Source organism: Pteropus vampyrus, unplaced genomic scaffold (assembly GCF_000151845.1).
Source record: "Pteropus vampyrus isolate Shadow unplaced genomic scaffold, Pvam_2.0 Scaffold575, whole genome shotgun sequence".
NCBI classification, from domain to species: Eukaryota; Metazoa; Chordata; class Mammalia; order Chiroptera; family Pteropodidae; genus Pteropus; species Pteropus vampyrus.
The window spans coordinates 445,781-458,119 of NW_011889356.1; the positions used below are offsets into that span (position 1 = coordinate 445,781).

Sequence of the window (12,339 nt, forward strand, 5' to 3'; positions counted from 1 at the left end):
GTTTACTGTCTGCAAAGTAGAGCGAGGAAAACGGTAAAGCACTAAGGTGGAAAGTAAATGCCAAAGGAAAGAGAAATAAGGGAGATTTTCAATGGTTCACTTGGGCTTGGAGAAGAAGATTCAAAGTCATGGGCTTTATAATCAGAAAGGCTTCAGTTGAATGATGCTTACACCATTTACTATATAACTTTGGGCAAGCTATTAAGCTCTCTGAGTTTCTGTTCCCTTGTCTATAAAGTGAGGACAATAATAGTAGCTAATATGTTAATTCAACTGTTTTTAATGTTTTACATGTAATAACTTACTTAGTCCTAACAACAGATCTATAAAATAAATACTATTATTATACTCATTAGGAGCACAGAGAAGTTAAACAACTTGCCAAGGTCACACAGCAGAGCTGACATTTGAATCTAGGCAGTCTGGCATGAAAGTAGGTATACGTAACCATTGCAGAGCCTCTCATAGTTCTGTCTGCTTCAGGGGTTATGCAGGGTAAATGAGATGTGCATAAAAAAGCTAGCACAAATCTTAGCACAGAGAACATACTCCGCAAAGGGCCTTTCTGTCTTCCTTGTTTTATTGGAAGAAGAAAAAAGTCCCTGGGGCAGGAAGAGCTCAGATGCCACACAACTCAGACCCATTCTTCTAGAAGTCAACCCCATTGCAAGTGCCCACCAACACCTATCCCAGGGCAACTAACCTGGTCCATCTCCTGGGAGGAGCTCCTGCTGACAGCACTGTACTCGCTGACCATGGAGCGGGCGTGGCAGGTCAGACGCACGCTCATGCTATGGACGCGTGCCCAGCGGTCCTGGGCCAGCTTCTGCCCAATCCTGCGTAGCTCGGTGCTGATGACCCAGCCTCGCTTGAGCAGAAGCTGCAGGGGGTCTCCAGGGCCAGGGCCGCCCGCCAGGATGAGGTCACCTTGTGCATCCTCCTCCAGGCTGATGGGCTTCGCCTGCAGGACACACATGCACTCGCACTCGGTCATAAGCTTCAGGTCTTCCATCCAGCGCTGGACCGAGTCCACCTGCATCAGGTGCAGCCTGCAGCCAGAGAACAGTGCCATGATGGCTACCAATACTCCACAACTGCCAAAGGTTTCAGTTCCAAGCCACCTGATGTTTACTGAACAGCTACTATATGCTCATCACTGTTTCTTGCTTTCACTTACCTTAATCCTCTTACTTCTTATTGTGTATATTTTACAGGTAATAAGACTAAGGTGCAGAAGTTTTGGGAGCAGATGACAAGACAAATAACAGGCTACAATAAGTCTGCAAAATAGCACATGATCTTTACAATAAAAGGGAACTAGATACAGCACAAATGTAAAATATTAGTTCTGTTAAGTAAGCTATGGTACAGCTACTTGGTTATATAGTGTGCATTTGTTTAAAATAATGCTTTCTAAAAGTTTATAGCAAAGAAAAATGTGTGCGCTAATAAAGTGGGGAAAGCGGTATGCAAAAATGTAAACACACAATTATTACTATTATGTCAAAAAGCTGTGGCTAGAACAGTATTTAAAAGAAAGATTAAAATGTTAGTGTTTCTTTTATAGGTGGTGAAACGAAAGACTTTATTATTTTTTCAACTTTTTTTTCTAATTTCCAAATTTCTATAGGGAGCATATATGTTGCTTTTGTAATGGAACAAAATTATTTAGTACAATAGTGTAAGACTATAGATTTGATCCCGAGATCTTTATCGAGTTAAAGACTCGAGGGGCATGAGGGAGCAAACCATGTGCATATCTGGGGCAAACTGTTTCAGAAAGAGAGAATAGCAAGAACAAAGGCTCTGGGGCACCAGCATCTCTGAGATGAGTGAGGAAGAGCAAAGATGCCAGAGTCAAGCAGGCAGAGAGAAGGATGGGAGACATGCAGCGAGAGCAGTGGAGGGCAGCAGGTGGGGGCAGAACCTGGAAGGCTGTGCAGGACAAGGTCAGGACTTGGCTTTTATTCTGAGTCAAGACACCACACAAAAGGCACTGATGAGGCCGGCTAGGTGGAGCAAATGTATCAGGTAGAACTGAAGTTATAAAGGCTTGCTCCAATTATAATGGTTAAGATCATGTCTTCACATTTACTGTTATTTATTGAGAGAGAGCAGGGCTTTCTGAACAATACAACCGCTTGACTATTAGGCTTTTAAATGTAATTTTTAACCTCAAAGCTTATAATATTTAACCAGGAAAAGTGTACACATGGTTTCTTATAGCAAATTGCCTTTTAAATTATTAAAAACAAAAACTCACCAATGACCTTTTTCCCTCTCCCTTTATGAAAATAGCTATTATATTTTGTAAAAAATAATTATGTGTGTGTGTGTATATATATATATATACACACACACACACACACACACACATATATATGCATGCATGTGTGTGTGCGTATATGTATATATGGGTGGGGGCAGGGAGAGAGACAGAGAAAGACAGAGAGACAAAGAAGCAGAGACAAAGTCACCTGAAATCACAGCACCCTGCTGCCCATTACATCTTTAAGAATTCAAATTTAACCTTATATAAGTGGGATTGTATCACATACTCTTTGATTGTACACAATTTCCACTCTTCTATGTCTTATTATCACTCTCTCGATCCTCCATTCTGTGGCATGGATCCCTAGGAGTAGAATTATAATTTAATAGCTGTTGCCTTAATGGCTCCCCAAAGCAGTAGTGCTTCCCATTTCCCCCATGATATAGCATACGCACGTGCACAAACACACGCACACACACATATGCATAGTTACTCTCTGGTGTGAGTCCTCAGTGCTCCTCTGCACCACTGCCTCCTGCACAAGTCAAAATTCCTGAGGCTTGGATAGGTGGGCTTCCAAGATCTGGCCCAAGTCTCCCTTCCCACACTTGTCCCTTTACCAGCTCCCGGCCTCAGCTCTTAGCATCCTGCCATAAACATGTGCTACACTCCAGGCACACTTAACCTTTCTATTTCCCAAACGTATAACTCTATTTTACAGTCCCTTGTGGCCTTGCACAGACAATTCTTTCAGACAGGAATCCCTTTTCTTTCTTCTCTACCTGGATAGCTCCTACTCACCTTGCAAGACCTGCCTCTAATGTTACTTCCTCTGAAAAGCCTCAGCCAGAGATCATCAGCTGCTCCCCAAGGTCCCTGTACCTCTTTGTGCATCCTCCATTAGAGCACTAATAACTTTCTAGTGTAATCAGTATGTTCGTTTGAACTCTCCAAGTCCTGTGAAGGGACAGTCCCTCATATCTGGTTTATTGCCAGTGCCCAACATATACTCAGTAAATGTACACCAGTGAATGAGTGAAGGGTATTTAGTGCTATACCTCTGCAGAAGACTCCATATGTTTCTATCACTCAGGCTACCCAGAGAGTGCCCCAAGACGAACACGATTGGAAAGCAGAAGTAGAAGATAGAAAACTATATGATCAGCATGTTCCAGAGATAGAGAACTGGGAGGCAAACTGATCTAGGGTCTTTTAAAAGTCAACAAATGAACCAGTCACTCACTCACTGAGTCTTTCATTCCATAAACACTTTGTAGTGGACAACTGTGGCTTTTGGCATCCCAGCATCCTTCCTCCTTCTTCTGTTGATAGCAAAGACAAGTTACATTTAACTGCCTCCTGGGCTTCAGCTTTTCTCTTCTGTTTGGGAAAGGTTTCTTCTCCCAAACATAGGAATAGTCCCTCAGCGGCCATGTCTGTGCTGTGAAAATGTCCCCAGCAATAATTGGCAGTCGATCTTCAGGTGGGCTCCTGAACCAAGCTGCACTAATCCAATTCCCTCTCCCTAAATTGTGAAACTTAGAGCCAGAGTTGCAGAGACTGAAGTTGCTGAATATGGGACATGTTCATGATGGCAACTTCAGTTAGGGACTGGAGAATAAGTCCAAGGGTTAATTTCTATTGCTGGTAATGAAAAGAACCATTTCTAAAACCCAGGTATACAGATAACTGAGCAGAGTTGAGTCAGCGCCATCCCTTAGAGAAAAGGTTTTCTGCGAATTCAAAGAAGGAAGCTGTCCCTACCAGCTGGAGATCAGAGCTGGGTAGGGTTTGCACATGTAAGGACAGTGGGAGCATATTCCAGAGCAGGGCAGACAGTGGGACAATGAGGAGTTCAGTTGGGCTGGAATTATACATTCTGGAAAAGAGGGAGCGGTGAGAGGGAAGGCAGGAAAGGTGGCCCAGGACCCTGATCTTGAGAAGCTTTGAATACCAGAGTCGGGGTTGAGCATTTATGCCGAAAGTTCTGAGACACTATTGCAGGGCGACAGGGCAAGGAGACAAAGGTCGCAGGGGTGAAAGACCACTAGAGCGCAGCGCCTGGCGCAAAGCAAACCGTGGTGCTGGGGGCGGTTCTCAGCACGTCTCCCTGGGGAAGAGCTCTAGGCCCCTCAGGTGGGAGACGGTCACAGCCCGCTACTTCTGAACAGGATGGGAAGTGTCATGGAAGTGCCAGGAAGGGAGCAAAAGGGAGCCAGAGCCACCAGAGTCCTGCTTAGATCCCAAACTCACATTTTCGTCACTCCCTCCACCCCCAGTTCTTGCTCTTTAAGATCTTTAAAAATTAGAAAAAAAAGTGGGATTTCAGACACTGTGTTAATTAAAATCCTAACTGATTTATCACTCTGCTGGTAAGAGAAATGGGATGACAAAACTATTGATTTCTCCAGAATTTGTGCCTGCTTATACATGTCTGTTTGTAGATATGAACTCATCTGGGTATCTGTTTCTATTATCTGTATGTCTCGTGTGAGTTTATGTATCTCTACCTGTGCAAATACTCTGATGAGTGTGTGTGTTTATGGGTCTTGCATCAGATATACTCGAAGATTAAAAACCAATGAGATGGTGCTTGAGCATGGGCTGTACTTAGTGACTCAATTCCAAAGAAAAGAGTATAGAAAGTGGAGAAAAAAGTAACTTTGCAGTAAAGAAACTGCAAACGTCACCTTAACCAAGTGATCAAAGTGAACCTCACCACTTGATAAGCCGTGTTGACAGCACGTACCCCTGATATGATATGATGAGAAGGACTTTTCGCTTTGTGGCGTTCTTCCCCAGAATACATGACCTCATTCTCATCATGTGAAAGATATCAGTGACCCAAACCGAGGGACATTTTACAAAATACCTGACCAGTACTCCTCAAAACTGTCAGGGTCATCAAAAACAAGGAAGACATAGACAGAGAAGATGAAGGAGACATGATAATAAGTGTAATAAGATCTCCAGGATGGAATCCTGAAAGACAAAAGGACGTTCGTGGAAACTCTAGTGGAATGTGACTAAATTCTGGCATTTTGTTAACAGCAAAGGCCCAGTGCTGGTTCCTTAGTTGTGACAAATGTACTTGCTTGTGTAAGATGTGACGATAGGGGGAACTTGCTAGGGGGTGTGTGGGAATACCCTGTACTATCTTTGCAACTTTCTACAAATCTAAAATTATTTTAAAATTTAAAAATTCCTTTAAAAAAATACAGGGTTTGGGGAGGAAGGAAGAGTCTAGATGACAGGCCTGAGGATTCTTTATCCCATCTAGCTGAGAAAACATTTCACCTCCCTTGCTTCTTCCCCTACCAGAAGCACAGGCTGAGTCTGGCTGCCTCTCTGGCTTTGTGTCATGTGCCCTGCAGAAGGTAGACCTAGGAAATCCAAGCCCCACTGGATGGGTAGGTGGAATCTGGCTAAGAGGCCAAGAGTTGAAGCTTCTTCAAAGAACCTGGAAGTGGAAGAAAAGGGGTTCCCAGTTGGGCTAGGGGATAGAAGTTGTTCTCTCGGAGAAAAGAAACACAGCAAGCCTAGCTAGCTTCGTCTTCCAGTAGGCCCCATCATCTGCCCTTGAGCCCACCAGTGGCTGAATCCTAAGCGAGCCTCTTGCTTGGCTGCCTCAGAGAGGCCTCCCTCTGGCAGAGTCAGGCCCTCAGACTGATCTTGCTTCCTCCTTAGTTGCCTGAACAGGGCTTGATGCAGAGCTTCCTTGAGAAGGAATAGCCAGCCTATTGTGTAAGGGCCTGGGGCATAAGATGCGCATCTGCAGGCCAAGGCCTCACATCAGCATGAGCGGGTAGAAAGAGCTAGCTCTGCTTCCCGTAATCTGTGTGACCAAGGGCAGGCTGCTGCTACTATTTATTTTTTCCTGTTTCTGAAATTTTCATTGAAAAAATGTATGTACATAAAAGTGAACAAGTCATGAAATCGAGTTGCAGTTCAATGAGTTTTCATAAAATCAACACATCCATGTATCCAGGAGCCAGATAAAGAAGCAGAATAGTACTGGCACCCCAGAAGTCTCCCTGTGCCCCCTGATGGTGCTCCCCATCCAGGACAACCAGCATCCTGACTTTTGACAATATACATTAGTCTTTTGAGTAAGTTTCTTAGCCTCTCTCGGGCTCGACTGTCCATCTATAAAATAGAGATAACAATAAAACCTTCCATACCAGGTTAATGGAAGAATTAAATTATTATTTTCTTGTAATGAAAATATTTATTGACTATAAATCACCAATTTAAAATAAAACCCAGCTGTAAGCATTTTGTTGTTGTTGTTTGTTTGTTTGTTTTTATGGTGACATTGGTTAATGAAATCCAATAAGTTTCAGCGGTACACTTTAACAGTAAGGCATATATATTTACACTGTGTTCACCTCCCATCGTTAGATTTCTTTCTGTCACCACATATTTGACCCCCTTTTAAATTAAATGGTGAATGTAAAGGGCCTAGGACATTGCATGGCAAAAAGGAAACGCTCGAAAATGTTCTCTCTGCTGCCCTTCCCCACATGTGACAGTTAAGCACCTATAATAATAACCATAATAGTGGCTCGCATTTATTAAGCACACTCCATGTGTTGAGCACTGTGCTTAGAGCTTCACAAGAATTACTTGATTTACTCCTCAGAACAATTGTCTAAGTTACATCTTAGTGTTATTCCCATTTTACAGGTGAGGAACCTGAGACGCAGAGAAGTAAAATCACCAGGTAGAAAGTAGGAGCACTGAGACTGGAACCCTGGTCTCTCTGACTTGAGTCTACTCTTAACTTTCATGCTTTACTTCTTCTCACTCTGCCCACCCTTCAAAAAAAAAAAAAAAATAGAGGAACAGAGAGCAAGATGAAGCTGCCTCACGAAGGGAAGCAGGAAGGACCATTTTCCCAAGCAAGAACTTCAGGGCTGCTTATGAGCAACAAAAGATGAAGGGAAGCTATAAACTCCTGACTCTGTCTAAAGCTCTGCTGTGGAGGGCAGGGCAGGACCCCTACCCTTGGAGAAGTAATTACTGCTTTCAGGCCACACCCACTCCCAACTGTCCAGCAACAGGAGCCTCTTCCAGAGTGACAGCCTCAGAAATAAGGATGGACAAGGGGTGCCTGTGGGGAAAGAAGAATATGGTTTTCTTTAAGAATGAGCTTAAAATAACTTCTATTTCTAGAGCTCCTTTAAACAGATACCTCCTCCTTCCCCCCAGGCAACAGCCAAACACACTGAGAAGAATAAATCAAGCAGATAAGTGAAGTCATGGATCTCTGCCTCCTCTTAACCCCACTCAGTGGCTAGTCCTCAGCTTCTGTCACTCAGGCACATCCCACTTAGGTCCAAGGCCAACTCTGACCAAGACAAGGGAGGACATCAGGGGCTTCTGGCCTACCAGGAGGTGGAGGGCAAGATGGGTTGACTATTCAAGGCATGGATATACCTCCCACCCAGCCTAACTTCTCCCAAGCTGCCCAAGTTACAACTAAACTATTAAGATATTAATTGTGTTTAGCTAAAGAGAGAGAGAGAGAGAGAGAGAGAGAGAGAGAGAAGGATAAAAAGCAGTTTTGAAGTCTCAGGAAAAGGGAAAGTAGATAAAAGCCATCAATAACAATAACTAATATTTACTGAACTCTTACAGTGCCCCAAGGATTGTGCACTTATCATGCATTATTTTATTGTCACAATAGCATGATTAAATGCACACCGTTATTGTCTTCATTTTACAGGTGAAAATACAAAGGTGCAGAAGCTTTACATGACTTAAGAGAACCTGAACTTCCTGAAAGCAGCCTGATTCTGAAGACCGTATACCTACTGACCACACTACACAGTTTCTCTACCTGTCTCTCTTCCACCAGACTTTGAGATAGCCTCAAAGGCAGGCACAATCTGATTTATTTCAGCATCACCAGCACTCAGCACAGAGTCTGACACATAGTAGGTATCAATAAATATTTAATTGAATCACGCGAACCAGAGACTGCCCGGGAAACATGGATTATAAGCCTTGCCACGCCAGCTAAAAATATTTTCTGAATTTGCAGGGTGTTACTCAAGATAAGCATGAGTACCCTGGCCTGGTACCTAGGAACTCCCTGAACTCACCCTCTCCTCCATTTTGGGACTACATTTCAGGAAATACAAATTCTGTCTTTGGCTGTGATGTCAGGCAAAGTATAGGTAAGTTCCCTGCACTGTGGTAAAAGTTTGAGAGTTGGGTAAAACACATGATAATAAAATTTTTTTGTTGCTTTAAAAAGAATTACTTGACACTGTTACCACTAGAACCAGAGAGACCTTCTGAACAAGTCATTTTGCCAGCATTCCTATATTCTACTAAAGCAATGTTCTGGCTAGATAGAGCTTAGACCCTTAGCAACCACTATCCCAGTTCTCAGAACTTACAGGTAAATAGTTTTCTGGTGAGGTGTGGGTATATAGACTCAAACCTTGGGAAAATGGTTGAAGGGAGATCTGAGCTCCTCGGGGAAGTGTGTGTCCACACATGGTGCCAGTGACAAACATAAAATATTCTCAACCAGTTCAATAAGGTTTAAAACATTAAGCAGTGTCTCTTAGGCAGTCCCCGGTCAACCTGATTTAATAAAACGCATTTGATGCTGATCATGTGTCAGGCCTTGTACTGGTGGTCCCCGCCTGTCCTTAGGAAGCTCACATGGTCGAAGAGGAGAGACAGACATAAACAAATGTAACCTAACTTCACTCTCATTCCAACATGATGCACCATGAGTCCCAAGTATTTCTAGGAGTCCCCAGAGTTCATCTCCTGTATATTCCTCACGAAAAGACTAGTTGTCAACCACAAGGTGGCATTGGATGATTGGATGATTCTGTCATCCTTTCTTCCTTTAGCACCCTTACACTGGCTGCTACTCTAGTTCACAGGTCCTGCCGGTTCCACCTGGCGTGGCTGCCTTTCCTTCTGGGCAACGTCATGCTGTCTGGACTCCACTAGACGCCTCAGGCTGTTACAGTCATCGCTTCCCTTACGAATATATATATTTGCTTAGAATAATCCCTGACAGGCAATGTTATATGTGTTAGTTATTATTAGGGAGCAGTTTTAATGAAAGAAGTTGTATTATCAGAACCTAGTTACTTAAATTAAGAGAAATGAAAGTCTATAAAGATGGCAGCGGTGGCAGCATAGTTTTTCAATTTCTCCGAATCCCCACATAAAAATTGACAGAGCAATTAGATAACAAAACCGAAACCCATGGATAATATTTACAACAAAACTAGATGATAAAATATCCCCCCACAAATCTCAAAATACAAGCAGGTGGGGATGAGCCACCCACAGCTACAAGACCTGCTCGGGATCATCTGCATGAGAGGAAGAAGAAGGAAGCAATAAGGTGGCCTCGGATGAATATGAGAAAGTAGAACCCCAAAGTAGCCACTGGGTATTTATTGGAAAGCACAGTAGGACACACTGAGAATAACAGCCGAATCTAGGAATCATCTCTCCAATATCAGGCAAGTGCAAGGCATCTGCTATGAACTCTCAAAGCTGATCCAACAGGAATCTACAACGAAGTGCCACACTGGGAAGAAACTTCTGGAAGTAGAAGCAGAATTAGGCAGGACAGGGACAACAGAGACAAAGGATGTTGAGATCAATGTGAGGGGCAGAAGCCGAGCCAGGAACTCTCAGAATGCAAAGCACCAGATTTTTGAACCCAGAAACACAGAAAAACAAAAGATCATGGAGCTCTATGAACTTAGAACAGCTTTCCTGAACCCTGCCTCTCTCTACAGGTTCATGGTGGTTGCAAAGATGTTGGAGAATAATCATTCAAGATCATTAAAAAGATAAAATCAACAGGACTTGGATGTTAATCCATATGGATGATGAATGACTGGGAGTAGTCAAGGAGGTTACTCAGATTTTTTACTTGAGCAGCTGAATGAATAGGAGAAACGAGTCTAGAAGACAGGAAGATGGGTTCAGTCCGAGATGTGTTGAATCTAACGGGCCCACTGTCTCTCCCTTTGAAGATGGCCAATCTCTCTCATAGACTGAGTCTCCAAAAAACTGCATTCCAAACACTTCCCTGCACGCCCAGCATCCATGCAGAGTGGGCAGCCTACACACTCTCACAAGTGTAACTCTGAATGTTCATTCATTCTTTCAATAAATATTTCCTTAGTACCTACTATGTGCAAAGAACTGTTTCAACTGCTTGGCATACATTAGTGAACATAAAAACAAATACCCCTGCCCCCGTGGAAGATAAATTATAGCAAGTTAAAGCAGGCAATAATAAATATAATAAATGTAAAAGTATGTATATGATAAAAGCCGAAAATTTCTATTAAAAAGTAGAGTCAGAATAGACGGGGACAAGACTTTTCATGTAAGAGGCAGGGAGGTAACTGCCATTTAAATAAGTGGTCAAGGAAGGCTCTTTGAGAACATCAGAGTTGAGCAAACACTTCAAGGAGGTGAAGGAATCGACCGTGATAAATTATGGGTACTGAGCATTCCAGGAAGAGAGAACAGATGGTGCGAGGTGGGTGTATGCCTGGTTTGTTGGAGAAACAGTATAGAGATGAGTGGGCTGGAGTGGAGGGAGCAAGGGAAAGATTAGTGGGAAGTACCCTCAGAGAAGGGACTCGGGCTACATGATGTAAGGGACTTGGAAACCATTGCAAGCACTCTGAGCTTCACACTATAAACAGAAGCATTCCTTCTGGAGTTATCTGAGGAATCTTGTCCAGAAGTCATCTGGGTCCACATCCCCCCTACGCCTCTCTACAATCCTACCTGGAAGGCTCTCTCACTCAGGGCTTTGTAAAAACAACATGTAGATTAATTTAGAATGCCTTATCCTCTGCTATGCAGTGAATTGTAAACTGTTTACTAAACAGTTAACTTAACATAATTATTTATGTAACAAGCTGTAAATAACTTACAGTGAGGTTAGGTTATTAGCTTCCAACCCCTCCTCACTAATGCACCACCAGTAAAGCTCCAGCCAGTTGTGACTAAAGGAAATATTGCTTCTCTGATCTTGTTCAAATCTTCCAATGCTTTCATTGCCCTACTATTGGTCCACTTCTGAATCCCACACTGAGCTGCATCGGCACAAGCCTTTCTGTGCATCGGGGTTTTTGTGTAAAGGGCAAAGAGTTCTCCATCTCTCCATCTGTAACTGCTCCAAGTTCATATTTTAAGTATAGAGCCTTCACAGTGTATGGTGTTGGACAGCTCACAGAAATCCTATCCCTAAATTGCAGCTGACCCACGTGCGCAATGCCAGAACCAGAAAGGAGGCTTTCTTCCCTTCAATGGACTCTGAAAAATGTCTCCTGCATCCGCCTATCATGCTGGGGTTGGCCTCTTTCCCTCTTTGGTCTTGTGTTCTCTGCTATATCTCCTGCACTGACCCTCTGCTCCAAGCTGTAGTACTAGAAAGAGTTTTCAGATTGTTACCCAGAAGTCCCTGTTTTCATTATGCATGTCATTACCTCCAACCTACGCAGATATATGTGTGCCATAACATTTTCTGTGAATTAAACTGTTTAGTATAACATGATAAGAAAGTTGATCCTACATTTCAGATATATATATGCCTCCGAAGCCCTTGCTGCCTCCCCATTCTGTCCAGCACCCTGATAGAGTATGCTGTTGTTTATTTCAGAAAGCCAAGGAACATGAATTTGGCTCCAGGTAACCGTTTCCAGTCCAATGAGCCAATGTGTACATTTGACAACTGACTCCTCTCAATGACTCAGAGCTCATCATCTCTACTCTGTCAAAAGCTGGCATTTTAGATGCCCTTAGAGAGAGCGGAGGCACTGCTCACATTTCCTGGCCTTTATTAACTCAGGAATGACTCATTTTTAATCTCTAAAAAGGATATACATATGTATATGCATTGCCAATATACGTATGAGAACCAGTGTGATGATATTAACAGTAAGGACACCTCACGAGAAAGCACCATCTATTACCCTGTTACGGCCTCCCACTTCTACCCCTTAATAGCTGCACATCCTTGCACATGACACTTCTCCTCTCTGAGCCTCATTCCCTGA

At 43.2% G+C, this 12,339-nt stretch overlaps 1 protein-coding gene across 2 annotated transcripts in view; it reads right to left on the bottom strand.

Annotated features, from left to right (window-relative positions):
- INSC (INSC, spindle orientation adaptor protein) overlaps positions 1 to 12,339 on the bottom strand; it is a 121,894-nt gene that overhangs the window by 64,281 nt on the left and 45,274 nt on the right. For both annotated transcript variants that reach the window (XM_011384402.1, XM_011384400.1), the window contains one exon: positions 704 to 1,049. In XM_011384402.1, coding sequence (XP_011382704.1) covers positions 704 to 1,049 — 346 coding nt within the window. The remainder of the gene's footprint in view (positions 1 to 703; positions 1,050 to 12,339) is intronic.